This window comes from Bos indicus, chromosome 8 (assembly GCF_029378745.1).
Source record: "Bos indicus isolate NIAB-ARS_2022 breed Sahiwal x Tharparkar chromosome 8, NIAB-ARS_B.indTharparkar_mat_pri_1.0, whole genome shotgun sequence".
NCBI classification, from domain to species: domain Eukaryota; kingdom Metazoa; phylum Chordata; class Mammalia; order Artiodactyla; family Bovidae; genus Bos; species Bos indicus.
Window position 1 is genome coordinate 1,678,684 of NC_091767.1, and position 19,140 is coordinate 1,697,823.

At 46.7% G+C, this 19,140-nt stretch overlaps 1 protein-coding gene across 3 annotated transcripts in view; it reads right to left on the reverse strand.

The window, feature by feature from the left end:
* Positions 1-11,245: 11,245 nt before the first annotated feature.
* The window catches only part of MFAP3L (microfibril associated protein 3 like), a 53,088-nt gene continuing 45,193 nt past the window's right edge, over positions 11,246-19,140 (reverse strand). For all 3 annotated transcript variants that reach the window (XM_070794362.1, XM_019965766.2, XM_070794361.1), the window contains exon 3: positions 11,246-17,332. In XM_070794362.1, the coding sequence (XP_070650463.1) occupies positions 16,419-17,332 (914 nt within the window). In that variant the 3' untranslated portion in view covers positions 11,246-16,418. The remainder of the gene's footprint in view (positions 17,333-19,140) is intronic.

Sequence of the window (19,140 nt, forward strand, 5' to 3'; positions counted from 1 at the left end):
CTAGGATAATCCTCCACATCTTCTTACCCTTAATTTTTTCCCTGCTGTTTAGCTTCAATCTGGGGCCTCTCTGGTGGCTCAGCAGTAAAAGAATCCACCTGCAATGCAGGAGATGTGGGTTTGATCCCTGGGTCAGGAAGATCCCCTGGAGGAGGGCCTGGCAACTCACTCCAGAATTCTTGTCTGGAGAATCCTTATGAATAGAGGAGTCTGGTGGGCTACATTCCATAGGGTCACAAGAGTCAGACAGCTTAAATTTAATACACAGTATAAAATAGAAGTAGATCCAGAGGTTATCAGATCAGGAAAACCGTAGAGTAAATAAACCCTATTCATTTCCATGAACTTACTGCTTATTGGGTAAGCAGATAAGGTAACCAGATAATAGAGTAGGATTTATTTTGACTCAGTTTAAGGACCATTTACAAAGTAAGCACTTGATAACTGGCAAAACAGAATTCTTGAGTATTCAGTAAGAGCAATTAAGATTTTATTTGCACAGTATTTGCATAAAAGTAAAAACCAACTGGGCCTATTTTGGTTCCACATCCAGTGGGGATAAAGGCAGCTCAGAGACACACAGTCAAGAAGCAGAGGAAAGTTGAGTTACAAAGGATCAAAAAGATTTCTGCCCTGTAATTAAGTAACACCTAGGGGTTAGCCTCCATGATTGTAAATATCAGGAAAGGGGATTTGCCAAGGGGTGGGCAGGGCTGAGGTCAGCAGGACTGAGGTCTGCCAGATGACGGGCGGACAGAGCTCGGGATCCGCGCCTGTCTTGGATCCGGGCGGCAGCGATTACAGAACCAGACATCACAGGGGAGTGTGGCCAATTGGCTGCCCCGGAGCCTGGCAGAAACATGTGGAATCTGGCCAGGAATTCCCCGTTCACCACTGCCTCTGGATTGTTACTCAACCTTCAGATGGAAAGCTGGCGTTGGAACCAAGACCGAGATCTGGCCGATCCAGTCGTGGGTGCGTTTCTGCCCAGGTAGGTGACGCGGGGTGAAGGCGTTGACAGGGATTCTCACAATTCAGATGTCAGCCTCCCCACAGCAAGTGTGCGCATGTGCCCCGTGGTGACGCAGTTCTGCCTTTACAGGACCATCCTCTTGATTTTCCATAGTTGCTTCTTTTTAAGAAACATAACTGTATTTATTTATTTTAGGCTGTGCTGGGGCTTCATTGTTCGCGGGACTTTTCTCTAGTTGTGGCTCGTGGGGGCTGCTCTTCATTGCGGTGCTCTGGCTTCTCAATGCAGTGGCTTCCCTTGTTGCGGAGCCCAGGGCCCGTGGGCTCAGTAACTGACTCGGCTCCCAACTCCAGAGCACAGGCTCAGTACTTGCAGCGCATGTGGGGTCTTCCCTGACCAGGGATCGAACCCGCGTCTCCTGCACCGGCAGGCGGATTCTCAATCTCTGGGTCCCCAGGGAAGCTCCATAGCTGCTATTTCTGAGACAGATCAGCAGGGATTATGGCCCTGGGATGACGTGCCTGCTGTGCCCTGTCCAGGGCCTCCTCAACCCTGAAATAATTTCCTCACATAATAAGGCGTGTCGTCCTGCTCCTCCAACAAGGCCAGCGGGCAGTGCTGCCCTGTTTGTGCCCTGAAAGCAGGTCAGGGAGAGGACACACCCCTGGTTGTTTAGGGAGCATTTAAAGCTCTCAGTTGTGTGTGGTTCCTTTTCCTCTGGGGTGGGTCTATCCTGGCAAAGGCTGAAGGAGAGTGCAGGATGGGCTTCTGGAATGGGATCCTCCATGAGAATTTTGTTTGAGATTAAAAGAAACCCAGGAGGCAGTCAGGGCAGCCTGGGCGGTTAAGCTGTAACCCCTCTCGAGGGCAAGGGGGCTGTCCCCGCCAATCCCTGAGCTGCAGAAAGGCTGCGCTTTTATTTTACTTAACCCTCCAGGATCTGAAAAGTGCCCGCAGAGAACACGGCATGAAAACACAGAGGTGATTCCAGTGTGACTGTTCCTTTTTCTTGAATTCACCGCAGGTTTCTAATTGTGGAAAGCGGTCTCACCAAGACAGCCCCAGAGTGGACAAAAGACCTTTAAACATCCCTTTAAAAGATATATATTAAGTTAAAGTTGACAGAAAGAGAAGAGTTATATTCCATTTCTTGAAAAAGAAATCTACCCCATCCTGAGAATGGGGGAACACTCTACAAGCATGGTTTTAGCTTCAATGAGATTCTTCAAAATGTACATTTTATCCTTCACTGGGCCCTGTGAATGAAGACATTTAATCCATTACCAATAGATCCTAATTAGCTGCAAGACGTGTTTGTTTTCATTTAATGTTGACTAGAGGCTTGGCATCTTTCTGCTTCTGCTGGGAGCACTGTGGGGGTTCAGACATGGTTGTTATCTGCACAGAGCTCTGTCTGGTAGCTGGAGAATCTCCTATGGTCTCAGGGAAAATGACTCAACTATTTCGTTCTTCAGAACATGGGACCATCTTTTGGGCTACACTGCCTGTAGGACAGGGAGGAAGAGGGGTGTCCTGTTATAAAGGGGAAACCAAAGAAAAGACTTAAGGGTTTACCCAGGTTTATCTGGTGGCTCAGACAGTAAAGAATCTGCCTGCAACACAGGAGACTCGGGTTCGATCCCTGGGTAGGAAAGATCCCCTGGAGAAGGGAACCCACTCCAGTATTCCTGCCTGGGAAATCCCGAGACAGAGGAGACTGGCGGGCTATAGTCTATGTGGTTGCCAAGGGTCGGACAGGACTCAGCGACTAACACTTTCACTTTCTTTCCAGCTTTATCTAAATAGTCTGACATGAAAATTGACAGGAAATGTTCCATCTCAGTGTTGATGAATGGGCATAAATAATTTCGTAAGGCTGTGACATAACAGCCTGTGCGCAGGAAACACAGTTAAACTTAGGTAACACATCTGAACATCATGGTTAGACTGAGGTGTGCAGACTTGGTGTTTTGCCCAGAGTGGAAAACACAACAGCAAGGTTACTGCAGCGGCAGTTATGAAAAAGACACTTTCGATCTTGATGGAGACAAAATATTCCAATTAATGCATCACAGTCAAAATAAACAAATATTTGAAAGAGGCTTCAGTGTTGCTGCTTAAAGGGAAGTCTGCCCTCCCCACTACCACAGGGCATCATTTCTTAGAAATGGTTTAATAACCTGAGTTCTGTAACAGGAGCCCACTGATTAGCTTAGCACAAAACACTTTGGGCATTGGGGTTCGTGTCACCGAGGAGATGACCAGGACCTAAACTGGAGGTTTCTTGGCTAGAAATTAGGTGGGTAGCCATTCCCTTCTCCAGGGGATCTCCCCAACCCAGGGATTGAACACTGGCCTCCTGCATTGCAGCCAGTTTCTTTACCATCTGAGCCACCAGGGAAGCCCAAGGAGTGTAATTTTCTGTAATTTTAATAATGGATTCACACAAGCTAATGCATTTACCAGCTGGCATATTTTAAAAATTCACTTTTATCCAGGCTGGCTAACAGTACAGAGATCGGTTTCTCAGTTTCCCTCTGCTTCCTTCAGGCAGCTCCTTTGAAGCTTTCAAGGGGTTGGCGTCCAGATCAGGCTGCTCAGGTCCTCCAGCCGTGGCTGGCCTCCCAGAAGTCCCCTTGGGACCTTCATCCCTCCTCCCCACTCTCCTCCATGATCTGAGTCCTGGGCACTCAGATTTCAGCTGCTTGGTAGGTAAAATCACTGGAGTAAACCAATCCAGACCACTTATCCATAATGCCTGATGTGATTACAAGTCCGGGTATTTGCACAGTAGAACAATGTTATCTGGAAGGAAGGAATCTTTCCTGGTGCCATTTCAGTGGCTTTGAATGAGGACTCTTCAAGGCTCATCAGATGATCCTGTTCTGGAAGCTGTCTCCTACACTTTCCTGGGTTGGGCAGAGGACCTTTAACTGTGGCCAGCTATCCTGGTCTCAACACCTGAGACGGTAACTGGCATTCATGCTTTCCTAATGTGACATCAGAAGTGACAGGCTGGGGACTGGCACTGCTCTCCAGCTCCTGTCTTACCCTGGGGAGGCTAACGAGATCAGCAGCGTCAGAAGGTGTCCGAGCCTTTCCCACTGACCGTTACCACTCTGTGCCTTAGCTGTGGAACTTCTGGAGTATATGTCGCCCTTGTGGAGGGAGGACATTATCTCTGAGACTCTCCAAGGCACAGAGCCCCCACGCCTCTGTTTGCTGCTCTGCATCTTCCGGCCGCACTCGGGTACAGGCTGTGATCTGGGAGTCCGAGGACCCTGCCAACAAGACACCTGCCTTGAGCCCCTCCTTCTCAAGGGCTTTCCAGGGACTCATGTGTCTGGTGGTCTTTCCTTGGTTTCAGAAACCACACCTGTCTGCCTACATTGAACCAGAACTTCTAAAGCAACAGGAACTCAGACACCAAGAAACAGAAATCTGCACACTTATTTCTATTGGAAAATATGATGCTAAAGCTGAAGCTTCAATATCTTGGCCTCCTTATGGGAAGAGTCGACTCATTGGAAAAGACCCGGATGCTGGGAAAAGATTGAGGGCAGGAGGTGACAGAGGATGAGATGGTTGGATGGCATCACTGACTCAATCAGTTCAGTTCAGTCCAGTCACTTAGTTGTATCTGACTCTTTGCGACCCCATGAACTGAAGCACGCCAAGCCTCCCTGTCCATCACCAACTCCCAGAGTTCACTCAGATTCACGTCCATCGAGTCAGTGATGCCATCCAGCCATCTCATCCTCTGTCGGCCCCTTCTCCTCCTGCCCCCAATCCCTCCTAGCATCAGAGTCTTTTCCAATGAGTCAACTCTTCGCATGAGGTGGCCAAAGTACTGGAGTTTCAGCTTTAGCATCATTCCTTCCAAAGAAATCCCAGGGCTGATCTCCTTCAGAATGGACTGGTTGGATCTCCTTGCAGTCCAAGGGACTCTCAAGAGTCTTCTCCAACACCACAGTTCAAAAGCATCAATTCTTTGGCACTAAGCCTTCTTCACAGTCCAACTCTCACATCCATACATGACCACTGGAAAAACCATAGCCTTGACTGGACGGACCTTTGTTGGCAAAGTAATGTCTCTGCTTTTCAATATGCTATCTAGGTTGGTCATAACTTTCCTTCCAAGGAGTAAGTGTCTTTTAATTTCATGGCTGCAGTCACCATCTGCAGTGATTTTGGAACCCCAAAAAATAAAGTCTGACACTGTTTCCACTGTTTCCTCATCTATTTCCCATGAAGTGATGGGACCGGATGCCATGATCTTCGTTTTTTGAATTTTGAGCTTTAAGCCAACTTTTTCACTCTCCACTTTCACTTTCATCAAAAGGCTTTTGAGTTCCTCTTCACTTTCTGCCATAAGGGTGGTGTCATCTGCATATCTGAGGCTATTGATATTTCTCCCGGCAATCTTGATTCCAGCTTGTGTTTCTTCCAGTCCAGCGTTTCTCATGATGTACTCTGCATATAAGTTAAATAAGCAGGGTGACAATACACAGCCTTGACGTACTCCTTTTCCTATTTGGAACCAGTCTGTTGTTCCATGTCCAGTTCTAACTGTTGCTTCCTAACCTGCATACAGATTTCTCAAGAGGCAGGTCAGGTGGTCTGGTATTCCCATCTCTTTTCAGAATTTTCCACAGTTTATTGTGATCCACACAGTCAAAGGCTTTAGCATAGTCAATAAAGCAGAAATAGATGTTTTTCTGGAACTCTCTTGCTTTTTCCATGATCCAGCAGATGTTGGCAATTTGATCTCTGGTTCCTCTGCCTTTTCTAAAACCAGCTTGAACATCAGAAAGTTTACGGTTCACGTATTGCTGAAGCCTGGCTTGGAGAATTTTGAGCATTACTTTCCTAGCGTGTGAGATGAGCAAACTCAGGGAGATAGTGAAAGACAGCGAAGCTTGGTGTGCTGTAGTCCATGGGGTCGCACAGTTGGACACGACTGAGACACTGAACAACTACTATTGGAAAAACACACTGATTACAGTTGGTTCCAGAGAAACTTGTTATCTAATTAAGTTTACTGCATATTAAAAAAAAAAAGTGTGTTCAGGGTGGGAAGGAGGAAGGTGTGGTTATCAAAGGGAAACTGAGGGATCCTTGACCTCCTGGAATTTCTGTGTCTTGGAGGTGGTGGTGGTGGATGTGCAGACATACACATGTGGTGAAGTGTCACAGAACTACATGCACACACACACACACAGTGTGTAAAACCAGAGCCACCTGGTCGACACTGGAGACTGCTCCAGTGTTGGGGCCCCGACTGTGATGGTGTACAATGCTTCTGTTAAGAGGTGACCCCTGGGGGAACTGGTCAAGTGTACATGACATCTCTCTGTGCTGTTTCTTACAACCCCACAGGCACCCAGAATTCTCAGCATAGAAAGTCTGATTATCACACACTGGCAGCTTAAACAAAAAACATTCATTGCTCACGGTTCTGGAGGCTGCAGAGTTTGTAACCAAGGCTCTGAAGATGCACTGTTTGCTGAGGCCGGCTTCGTGGTTCAGAGATGGCTGTCTTCTCGCTGTGTCCTTGGAGCCCTCTGGGCCTCTTTTCTAAGGACACAAACCCCATTCCTGAGGGCTCCACCCTCACAACCTCACTACCCTCCAGAGGCCTCATGGCCAAATACATCATGCTGGGGTTTGGGATTTCCCTGGTTTCTGAGGGGATCCAAACATCCAGTCTGTGAGCATGGCATCATCGTCTTCTGCTCCACAAAACCTTCCATTTTCAGCTACCGACAAGAGCATTTCTAGATCATAAGATGATTACACTGCTGTCCTGCTTCTAGAGTCATTCTTAAAGTCTCTTACTGATTCAAGATGATTGGGAGTAAAATCTTTGATTAATATGGTAGTTGGGTTACTGAGTTAGTGAGCCTGTGTCAGACACAGCAGTTCCAAACTTCAAAGGATGCACAGAAAGTAAAATATATTTAACTCAATCACCTCTAACCCATTATGGGATGGGAGAAGGAAACATAAAATAGCACGATGTAAGAATTATCCATCTATAAGTATTTTTAAAGACATGTTAAATTTTTTTTCTAGGACCCACCCGGCAGAATTTCATAAATATCACTAATGTATCTCAATAATTACTGTAATGACAAAAAGCTAGGATAGTTATATTCTGCACATAAAAAAAATGTAATGATCCCAGATTCCTCACATCAGCCGTCACCTTTCTTTTCTCCTACAAATTTAAATTTCTAAGGTCGTAACACTTTCAAAATGACTTCTACTAATAGAAGTAATCTAATCTACAAATATGGTTGTTGTTATTGTTTAGTTGCTGAGCTGTGTCTGACTGTTTTGCGACACCATGGACTGTAGCCTGCCAGGCTCCTCTGTCTATGGGATTCGCCAGGCAAGAATACTGGAGTGGGTTGCCATTCCCTTCTCCAGGGGATCTTCCTGACCCAGGGATTGAACTTGAGTCTCCTGCACTGGCAGGCAGATTCTTTACCACTGAGCCACCAGGAAGCCCACAGATGTGGTTCAGTTCAGTTCAGTTGTGTCTGACTCTTTGCAATCCCATGGACTGCAACGCGCCAGGCTTCCCTTTTCATCACCAACTCCTGGAGCCTACCCAAACTCATGTGTATTGAGTTGGTGATGCCATCCAACCATCTCATCCTCTGTCGTCCCCTTCTCCTCCCGCCTGTGTCATCCCCTTCTCCTCCCGCCTTCAATCTTTCTCAGCATCAGGGTGTTTTCCACTGAGTCAGTTCTTTGCATCAGGTGGCCAAAGTATTGGAGTTTCAGCTTCAACATTAGTCCTTCCAATGAATATTTAGGACTGATCTCCTTTAGGATGGACTGGTTGGATCTCCTTGCAGTCCAAGGGACTCTCAAGAGTCTTCTCCAACACCACAGTTCAAAAGCATCATTCATCTGTGCTCAGCTTTCTTTATAGTCCAACTCTCACATCCATTCATGACTATTGGAAAAACCACAGCTTTAAACCATATTTTGTTGGCAAAGTAATGTCTCTGCTGTTTAATATGCTGTCTAGGTTGGTCATAACTTTTCCTCCAAGGAGCAAGCGTCTTTTAATTTCATGGCTGCAGTCACTATCTGTAGTGATTTGGGAGCCCCCCAAAATAAGTCAGTCACTGTTTCCAGTGTTTCTCCATCTATTTGCCATGAAGTGATGGGACTGGATGCCATGATCTTAATTTTCTGAATGTTGACTTTTAAGCCAACTTTTTCACTCTCCTCTTTCACTTTCATCAAGAGTCTCTTTAGTTCTTCACTTTCTGCCATAAGAGTTTTGTCATCTGGTGCCAGATTCTAACTTTTGTAAAGCTTCAGGTTTAAAATAATTTTAAATACAGCCAACATTAAAATGCACCTCTTTTATGTTCAAGGGTCTAATACCTGGTGGATGAATTTTCTCACAGTCTCTATCTGTAATCAAGCCATTTACTTCATGCATAATAGCCTCGTCCTCTGGCCCAGAGGGTAAGGAATGCTATGGCAGGAAAGACAGGAGACATCACCCCACGGTGAGGGCCACGTGACCAGCTGGAACTGAAGACTTCTATCTCTTTGTTCAAATGAACTTGTCTTTTTTTCCCCACTTCATGTAAAAACCTTAATGTTTAGAATTAAGAGTACTTTTAAAGCTTTGGGACAACTTTAGTCACCTCATCAAATGGCTGGGAGGAATAAGTGTGCCACAGCAGGTGTAATAATCTATCAGACTTAAGAGTCAGAGACACGGATCCCCTCGGGGTCTCCAATGCACCTGAGCTTCACAGGAGTCATGAGAACTTTCAAGAAATAGATGTTGTAAACTGAACAAGAACAAAAATCCCTTAATCTAGCTAAAGGTCAATGTACAGGTGATTTTTTGCATGATTCACGGGGATCTCTATTCCATAAATGAGCTTTAAAATTAAGTTCATTATAAGAAAACTCTCTAAGAAAAACATCACAAGAAATTTGCTTGTTGAAAAATTCATATGCTATCAGCCTTTGTGCTTATTTTTTAGCTTATTTAATATGAGTTAATATCTTAAGAAAATTCTTACTCTTGGCATCTTCATGTTACCTAATAGTTAAATGCAGTTGGTACAGGCTTTACTTCACCTGTTATTTAAAAATACCTCAATAAACCACAAACACATACATATACTTCATTCAATTTTTGTTTGTTGTTTAGTTGCTAAGTCACATCCAACTCTTTTGTGATCGCATGGACTGTAGCCTACCAGCTCCTCTGTCTGTGGGATTTCCCAGGCAAGAATACTGGAGTGGGTTGCCATTTCCTCCTCCAGGGGATCTTCCCCACCCAGGGATTGAACCTGCGTCTCCTGCATTGGAGGTAGATTCTTTACCACTGAGCCACCTGGGAAGCTCACATTTCTTTCAGCACGTCAGTTCTAATGGTCTTTCCAAAACATACTCATCTACTGAGCTTTCATTTCAATCATCTGCTGATTCTTTCATTTTTCTAGCCATTGAACTATCTTTCTATTTAATGAACTGCAGCCTCAGGGTATCTCAGGGGCCGAGGGAGCACCAGAATCATTTGACTTCTGCCTCCAACACCCCGCTGGCAGAAACCATCTAAACTCAAGAGAGTGTGAGCCACATGATCTGTAATTAACGAGTGGTGCCAGTGAAGTGAAAGTGCTAGTGGCTCAGTCGTGTCCGACTCCTTGCAGCCCCATGGACTGTAGCCTACCAGGCTCCTTTGTCCATGGGATTTCCCAGGCAAGAATACTGGAGTGGGTAGCCATTCCCTTCTCCAGGGGATCTTTCAGACCCAGGGATCGAACCCGCGTTTCCTGCATTGCCAGCAGATTCTTTACCGTCTGAGCCAGTTGGGAAGCCTTAGTGGTGTCAGGAGCACCCACATTTTTTGGTAATCCTCTCTTCGACACAAATACATTTATAACTGTCTTTTTAGGTTGATGGTAAAAGGATGACTTCATTGTGGCAGGACAAACTCATGCTTTCTGTTCCAAATGGCTGGACAAGGACCAGTGTAGCACCATTTTTAAGATTTTTGACTTGGCACTTAAAACCTACCAACACCAGAGTATGTCCTCCATGCGGTCAAGGGCTCCGCTTCACCAGAGGTTTTCAAGTAGAGAGGAACCATGTGTGTTAGCTACTCTGCCTTAAAAGATAGGGAAATCAGAAAACCTGACATTTAATTTCCAACTCTGTGACTACACACTTGAAAATCCATCAGATGAAGCCTTACCTAGGCTCTTTTGATTAAGGCCCATGAAAGAATGGACTATTCCAAAACCTGTTAAAAATAAAAGCACAAAAATTAGCAGCTGTTTGTCCTGAATCTGAAAATATCTACCAGTCAACATTACACAGTTAGGACAAAACTTTCCTATTTTCTCTTCCCTAATGGCACATTTGTTACAGTTTCCATTAATGCCACTGCAGTTCTCTTAAAGCCTGTTTTGTTTGAAGAACTTACAGATATTAGTTATGTGCATAGTTTATTGGGTAACCCACTCAAACTTTTGTTTGCCTCTTCAGATTGTATCAAAATTTAATTTCTTTCCCATCTGGTGTTGTTCAGTCTTGTCTCATATACACAGCCTTATCTCAACCCTGAATATTCACTAGAAGGACTGATGCTGAAGCTTGAATACTTTGGCCACCTGATGTGAACTGGTGACTCATTAGAAAAGACCTTGATGCAGGGAAAGACTGAGGGCAAGAAAAGAAGCTGGTGACAGAGGATGAAATAGTTGGATGGCATCACCGAGCCAATGGACATCAATCTGAGCAAAATCCGGGAGATAGTGAAGGACAAGGAAGCCTGGTGTGATGCAGTCCATGGGGTCACAGAGTCGGACACCACTTAGCGGCTGAACAACAATCTCAGCTTATCTGAGAGGAACCCAGCTTTGAGAACTCTCATTGGGCACGTTCAGAGCAATCTGGCCTGAACTGAGTGCTCTCAGGTTTCTGCGTGAGGTCTGCAACTAATACCTTCTCTTGGGTGAGTCTCCTGGTCGTTGCGGATCTTCTGCAATAAGCTTGATGTTACATGTTAAAATTCCCTCTTGATATAAATAAATGGCCATCAAGTTCGTTAGGACAGAGTTAAGATTTTTGACTTTGGATAAAGTTTGTAGATTCACATGAAAATTACTTCCTTTACCCCATTTCCCCTAAGATATGCCACAGATGCAAAAGGTAGGGATGCACACTGCCCACGTACTTCTTACACAAGTAAAAAGTAAATCAGGCCACATGCACACAGCCTTGACCAGGGACATGGCACGCTCGGCACACCTGTGCAAATCCTTTATTAAAGCAACAACCAAAGTACAGGATGGCTCACATGTTTTTTTTTTTTTGCTGCTATATCAAATTAAATATTAATCATTTGTTTATACATTTAAATTATTTTAAAAAGGTGAACATTTATAGCTCACAAATCAACGGAGTGACATTTCCACCCAGATACATTTTTCCATCTTAGTTCCCAGTTTTAACAACAGACATTCAGAACCAGAGGGACAGCACATCAAAGGTAAGTGGCAGCACCTTCTGTGAGCAGCGCCAGGGTGTCTGAGAGATACACTGAAGGTTTACATTCTTCATTAAATAAAAACAATTTATGCAGGAATATTCTTAGACCTATTTGCTTTATTTTTACATTCTCTATGAGCTTTAAGTTTGGTGGTGGCATTCTGAGCATTAGACCTCTTACAAACGACATCTCTGAAAAAGTCTTAATTAAAGGTCATTATCACTGTCATATGATATTTTCTTGCATAACAGACACTCAGTCTTTCAGAAAGCAAAATAAGCAATTATATTTGATTTTTCACCCCACCACTGATTTGTTTAATCCAGATCTTGTTAATCACTGTAGAAACCCTATAAGTCATTAGGAAGATGAACTTTGTTATCTACTAGAGGATTTTACAATGAATAGGTGAATGTAAAAATGACTAATACCTTGAAGATGGTGGTGGTTTAGTTGCTAAGTTTTATCCAACTCTTTGCCCCTGTAGCCCGCCAGTCTCCTCTGTCCATGGGATTCTCCAGGTGAGAATACTGGAGTGGGTTGCCATTCCCTTCTCCAGGGGATCTTCCCTACCCAGGGATCAAACTCGCATTTCCTGCATTGCAGGTGGATTCTTTACTGCTGAGCCACTAGAGACACCCAACCTTGGAAACAACAGAGATCAAAATATGTGGGTGACTATACAATGAGATTTGGTGGCTATTTAAAGAGTACCAATGAATTAGTCTAAAGAGCCAGAACAGAAACAGGGATTATGACGTAAAGGAAATGCAAAAAGGGTGTGTGAAGATGGATACTGGGTAGTCATTGAACTGTGCTGAGTATAAAACAGAGTATCTGAAAGATACGTGAAATGCTGTGTTTTCTCACCCAATGAAACACTGAGACGAAACCCCTGTTCACAGAACGACTGGGGCTGTGAGGAGTTTGAGCACTGGTGAAAAAGTAAAAGTGGCAGTCACACAGTCGTGTCTGCCTCTTTGTGATCCCGTGGACTGAAGCCTGCTAGGGTCCTCCGTCCATGGGATTCCCCAGGCAAGAATACTGGCGTGGGTTGCCATTCCCTTCTCCAGGGGATCTTCCCCACCCAGGGACTGAACCCAGGTCTCCCGTGTTGTAGGCAGATTTTTTACTGTATGAGACACCAGGGAAGCCCTGGCATAAGACTGAAATTCAACCTGCACATACAGGTGGGCTGGTTTGCCTTTCTGAAACAGCTCCTCAGCCAGCAGGGATTGGGGTCTCTAGGGTTGAGCTGGTTTGTGTCGGTGGCACTACATTTAGAGGCTATCTGTTCAAAACAGGCAAACATTCTTTCTGCCTTACGCTTTCTTCATGGGCTAAAGAGCTGAACAGATTCAAGGTTACCAATAAGTAACAATCCATGTATTATATTTGAAATGTTATCAGTCCAGTGAATAAGCTACATAGCCATCATTCAAGCCCAGTCTCCACCAAACTGCTTTCTTATCACATGTGCCCTTCAAAGGAAGTCTGAACAACACAGATGTCTACAGTTAAAAATGAAACACACAATAAAGAAGCAAAGGATTCCAGACTCCACTGTGTGGGAGGTCAGGACTTTTGGCCTTGGCTTTGGGGAAAAAAACACAAACGCCCATCAGCAATCATTCTGGGTGTAATGACAGTACAGTAATGCTCAGGACGAGCGAGGACATTCAGGTGTTTCTAGAGCGATTTCTATATGTTACAGATGTCACATTTGGTTCCTAGAGATTTAGTCAAGTATTAGTATCTCGTTTTGTCAAGTATGATATACAAAAAGATGAGAATAGTAGATGTGCCCTAAAGATATGAAAATATATATAAAACAAAACCATTATAAATTACATAGATTTGCAATATAAAATTGTTTTTCCCCCATTTAGAATAAATACCATCCAAGTTTATAGGTCATTGCAGTGAATTAAATATGCACACATATCTGAATCATTTTCAGAACTTCAAGAAAAAAATTGTTATAGATATGACCAGCTGACTTGGAAACCAGAAACTGCTTGCTTTTGAGAAGAATGACCTAAGACCCAAAGGACATGGCTTGGGATTCAGTGTTAAGCTGCAAAACTGCCCCAAAGAGCCATATGTAGCCATACTTCTATAAATTTCTATGAAGCTGAACAATTTATCTTTGAAAAACCAGGCGAAAGTCATGAGACTGTCTCTGTCCCGTATTCTAGTGGGACAGCATTTCTATTTCGTAAAGAAGCTATAGCATAAACAAGAAGAGACAGAGACATCTTTGTAGTAAGCCAGCCTCATCTCTGGTTGGCTATTAATATTATTCTATCAAGAGCTTTCTGATGCCTTAAAGGGGAACATTTTAAAAATCTACATAATCTCCCCAGTCTAAAGAAGCTAAAACCAACCTGAAAACATTCTTTGGTCACTCAGTTCTGCTCCTGCTTTAAGAAAAATCTGCCTGTGTTTAACTATCTGTATCCGACATCCAGGTGGGAGATGCCTTCTCCTGTCATTTCCACGTGGAAACCTGTATGTGGGTTTCGGTGGAGGGAGAAGGGGACGGAATGGGAAAAAGTTTATTTGGGGACCCCCTATTGTGGCTTTGGGTGCACAGATCCATGGTAAGGATCTGCTGACCTCCACAAGTGGAAAAATGTTTACATTCTAAGACATATGATTAAACTTCTCCACAGGCCAAATACAGAAAACCTTTGTCCAGGGAGCCCATGCGGGGGTCAAGGTTTCTCTGGACTGTTCACTTCTCATGTTTTAGGTGACCACCCAAGACACTCCAAACTGATGGCAATGGGTCATCTGAGGCCAAGAGGAATCTGACCCAACTGTGTGTGTGTCAGACCACCTTTCACATCAGTTATCTCTACATAGAAAAGCCACTGAAGCCAAGTCCTCTGTTCTCAGCTCCAGACCCAGATGAGTTTCCTGAAAAAGTTGGCAGCAAAAGCATCTAATAACATCACAGGCCCATTTCTGCTCCTAAGACTCCTTGTCTCGTGTAAGGGGGGCCATCATGGGAGATGACAAACTTTCCACAAAACTCTAAATGTCAGAACCAGGTGGGATCTGGGGACCCAAGTACCACCTCCGTGTTTGGCAGACGAGAAAGATTCAACCCAGGGACGCGGTGAAGTCTCACTCACGCAGACAGTGAGGACGTGAGGACTAAGCCTTGGGTCTGTTCACCAACCGTGCAGCCCAAGGGACTTTTGTGGACCCATGACGTGGCCATGACACTCATGACGACCTCAAGGTTATGGCACTCCTGCTCATAAATGGCAAGGAAATTATACCTCTCCTTTTCATGGTTACATCTAAACTGCGGACGTTGCTCTAATGCTTTTGGGGGCAGAAGATCCACAACTGTCTTAAAAAGCTTTGAGTTTTGTAAGCTGGTTCCTTGAATTTGCAACAGTACTGATTTTCAGCATAAAAAATGTTAGAAGAACCACAGAGGACAGTGGAAACCTGAAAGCAATTGTGGAGAAGGGCAGGGTGATGATGCTGGTTTGGTAATGTGGGCAAGGGAAGCACTTAGATGGAGCCGGGGAGTGCGTGGGGTGCCCCCCACTTGCACAAAGCCCACAGTGGTTACCAGCACAGGCCAGTGAGGTGTGGGCCTGAGGCAACTAGCTTCGGCTTCTTTCTAGAACATCACTCTGGCCTCACATACAGCTGCCTTCTTTGGGGGCTAAAAATGAATTCAAGAACGCTGGCATGATGATGCCATTATCCTAACCTGTCTCTGCCCCCTTCAAGGATGGACAAGTCAGCCATGCAGTTAACAGGAGTGGGCCTGGTGGGGCGACCCCCAGGACCCTCACGCTTGCTGCCCTAACCCAAGCATTGGGGTCCCCTGACATCCGTGGTCCATGGCAGCGTGGCGGGAGCCCCACGCTCCCCACTTAAACAGATTCCTCAGGCGCCTCTGTCTCTGGAGGTGATACACCTTCCAGATGAAGCAGCAGCTGGCTTGGAGGGGGACACTGCTTAGACATAAGAACAGGGCTTTCCACGGGCAGTCTGGGCAGATTCAAGTTCATGGTCTCCCTCCAACCTCAGCTGAGCTCACCCAAAGGCTCTCAGAATGGGACGGGTAAACCTATTTTTATTTGGCTATTAAAGTGCTATTCCTGGGCAAGGTTTTATTTTTTTTCTTCTCTCAGTTTCACCACAGCAGCTTCACTGGAAACGAACGAACAAAAAAAGCAACGATGGAGACAGGCCTGGGAAACGACAAACATCAGGAGGCTGGTAGCTAGCTGCTTTGGAATGTTAAGATGACTCGTGGGAACCAGCCCTGACACCAAAGCCTGGGAGGTAAAAGTCTGGGGTGTGCGTTAGACGGTGGAGGTAGGGGGCGGGAATAAGGACAGAGTGGCCAAGGGAACAGACCCGCAGGAACGGTCAGCATTCAAGTCACAACGCCTGGGTTATAAAGCGACAGTGATGGGGCAAAACTGAGAAGAAAGTGCAACAGAGCCGCGGAGGGATGGACTACAGCTGCTCCCTTAGCAGACCCATTTTTCAAAAGAAGAGCGGCGCCCTGTGCCCCAGGCAGGGCTGTGAACTCAGAGTCTCTGACAGTCAGTGTTCTCTGCCAAAAGGGCAGCAGCGGTTAAGGTTATCTGGCGGAGAAGAGCCTCTGAGGTTCGTGTCATGTGGACAGACACCTGCCCAAGGTCACCACCCCGCTCCCCGACGATGCTCGCATCCCCCTTGGCTGGGGGTCGACTGGGGCGTGCGTGCAGGGGCCTGACTCATACGTGCGTGCGTGCGGGGCCAGACTCCTACCTACGACTGGCGTCTCCGGTAAGGCTTAGCGGCGAGGGCGGCCTGCATCTGTCCCGAGGGGTGGCCCTGAATCTCGGGGTGTGCATAGCTTCAGGGTTGGGGGGTACACTGTTAGACATGGCTTTCATAGACGACATGGGTGCTTCCGTCCCGCGGCCTGGCTGGCTCCGCGGCCTCTAGCAGACCAGGCGGCAGGACGTGGTCCGGCACCTCGACGGGCGTTGGTTCCTCGGAGGTCAGCGCTGCTGACGTGACCTCGGTGGAGGGCGCCGCGGACTCCGGGGAGTGCTCGGCCGACGGCTCGGTGTCCTCCTCCTCGTCTCTGGCCTCGAGGGCCCCGGCGGCCCGGTCGTCTGAGGGCTCCCGGTGGGCTGGGGGGTGCACAGACACCTCGATAGCGATCTGCTGGGGCTGCTCGTGCAGCGACGAGGCATCAGAGTCGGCGTCGGGGATGGTGTAGACCTCGTCCCCATCAGCGGCTGCGGCCTCCTGGCCCTCAGGCGTGTGGCGCACGAAGTTCTGGTGGCCATGCTCATCCAGGCCCACCACTTCCATGAGCTCCTCCACGATGGTCCTGCAGTTCATGATGAGTGGGGGCAGCGGCACACTGCGTGCTAGCTCCTCGATGTAGCGGGCGAACTCCATTGTCTTGAACTGCGTGACCTTGGCCAGCTCCAGCGTCTTGGCTGAGGTGATGATTGGGATGCGCTTAGCGATCTCGAAGGCCTTCTGCAGCTTCTCAGCGCCCTCCGTGCGGAAGAACTCGTTGATGGCCTTCTCGGTCTTCTTCAGGTGGCTGCTCATCATGCAGAGGCGGGTGACGTTGAGCACCAGCACGACGGCGAAGGCCACCAGGCACACCACCATGTAGTACACACCCATGTCGCCCGACGTGAAGACCACCCGCAGCGTCACCGTGTTGTTCACAGAACCGTGCACGTTGGAGGCCATGCACGTGTATCTCCCTCGGTCTGAGAAGGACACCTTGGTGATGTTCAGGAGGCCGTCATGCATCTGCCACTTTCCTGTGGGAGAAGGAGGACAGGGTCAGCTGGGCCCTCCGCTCCCCGCAGTGACCATCCACGTGGCACTGTGTGTGCCTCACACCACTACCGAGGCCGGCAGTGAACAGTGAACACCTCCCTCCACCACTGACGGTATGCACGGTGAGCTCTGAGCACACTTCCCACAACCAGATCTGCTGCTGCTGACTATGGGGACAGTGAATGGTGACTTCGACAGACGGGGAGAGGAACAGTTCTTAATCCACAGAACTCAGGTAAAAGTCACGAGCACCAGCCCATTTTATAGGATGGAGAAACTGAGGGAGGGGCCTCTAAGGAATCAGGAATTGGAATTAGGAATCAGTTGAGCTAGATGTGAGTTCAAGCCCAACAAGTTAGACTCTGAACACCAAATCATACTGTGCAATTCCACACTCTAGAGAAAAATTAGAAACACAGTCAGTCTGGAAAAACACTGTGCTATTACTAGGGAATTCCTTAATGTGGCATCTGATTTTCTCCCCTGCCTGTGAGCATGGCACTGCAGATACTGCAGAATATATGTTCACTGGAAAGTTTTTGTTTATAAAGTATAAAGAATATAAAGTACATTGGGATCAACCTAAGAAACAGAGTGAAAGTGTTAGTCACTCAGTGTCTGACTCTTTGTGACCCCATGGACTGTAGCTTCCCAGGCTCCTCTGTCCATGAAATTCTCCAGGCAAGAACACTGCTTGCCATGCCTTCCTTCAGGGATCTTCCCAACCGAGGGATTGAACCCAGGTCTCCTGCACTGCAGGCAGACTCTTTACCATCTGAGCCACCAGGGAAGTAAATCAGTTAAATTATAATTGTTTACCTGGGTTTCTCATATTTGAGATTGAAGTTATCCTCAGTTGATGGAAACATGACTTAAATCATTCATTCAGAGACTCTACAATGAACTACATCACTTACATTGTGCAGATTCAGAAGCTGGGTGTGAATAAATATAAATTTGGTTTTGCTTTGCAAATAAACAATAGACCCATCAGGTTGAATGGAGAAGGAAATGGCAACCCACTCCAGTATTCCTGCCTGGAGCATCCCGTGGACAGAAGAGCCCAGTGGGTTACAGTCCATGGGGTCGCAGAGTCAGGCATGACTGAGCAACTGAACAACAAATCAGGTTGAAAGCAGGCCTCACACCATGGAGAACACATGATAAAAAGTATTGAAACAGAGACAAACTCTTCCCTGTCTGGCCTGGAAAGGATCTAGCACTGCCCTGGGAATCAGGTTCTTAATCTGAACTAATCTTTGCTAGGAGAAGGCAATGGCACCCCACTCCAGTACTCTTGCCTGGAGAACCCCATGGATGGAGGAGCCTGGTAGGCTGCAGTCCATGCGGTCGTGAAGAGTCGGACACGACTGAATGACTTCACTTTCACTTTTCACTTTCATGCATTGGAGAAGGAAATGGCAACCCACTCCAGTGTTCTTGCCTGGAGAATCCCAGGGATGGGGGAGCCTGGTGGGCTTCCGTCTCTGGGGTCGCACAAAGTCGGACACGACTGAAGCGACTTAGCAGCAGCAGCAGCAGCAGCAGGGGTTCATCCTTAATCTGCCTGTGTACCCGCAGGTCAAAAGACCTGACCCCAGGGCCCCAGGAAACATGACCCTAGGTCTGCCTTTCAGGTTTTGGGTCTGAGTCTTCTGCAGCCCCTCCATCTCCCCAGATGGGCCCTCAGAGACACAAGGCCAGGCCCGGCCCTGGGGGAGTTCTGAGAGCTGGCTGATATTTCTGTAAAAGCACTAATGTCCCCAAGCGAGCCAGAGAAGCTCTCCTG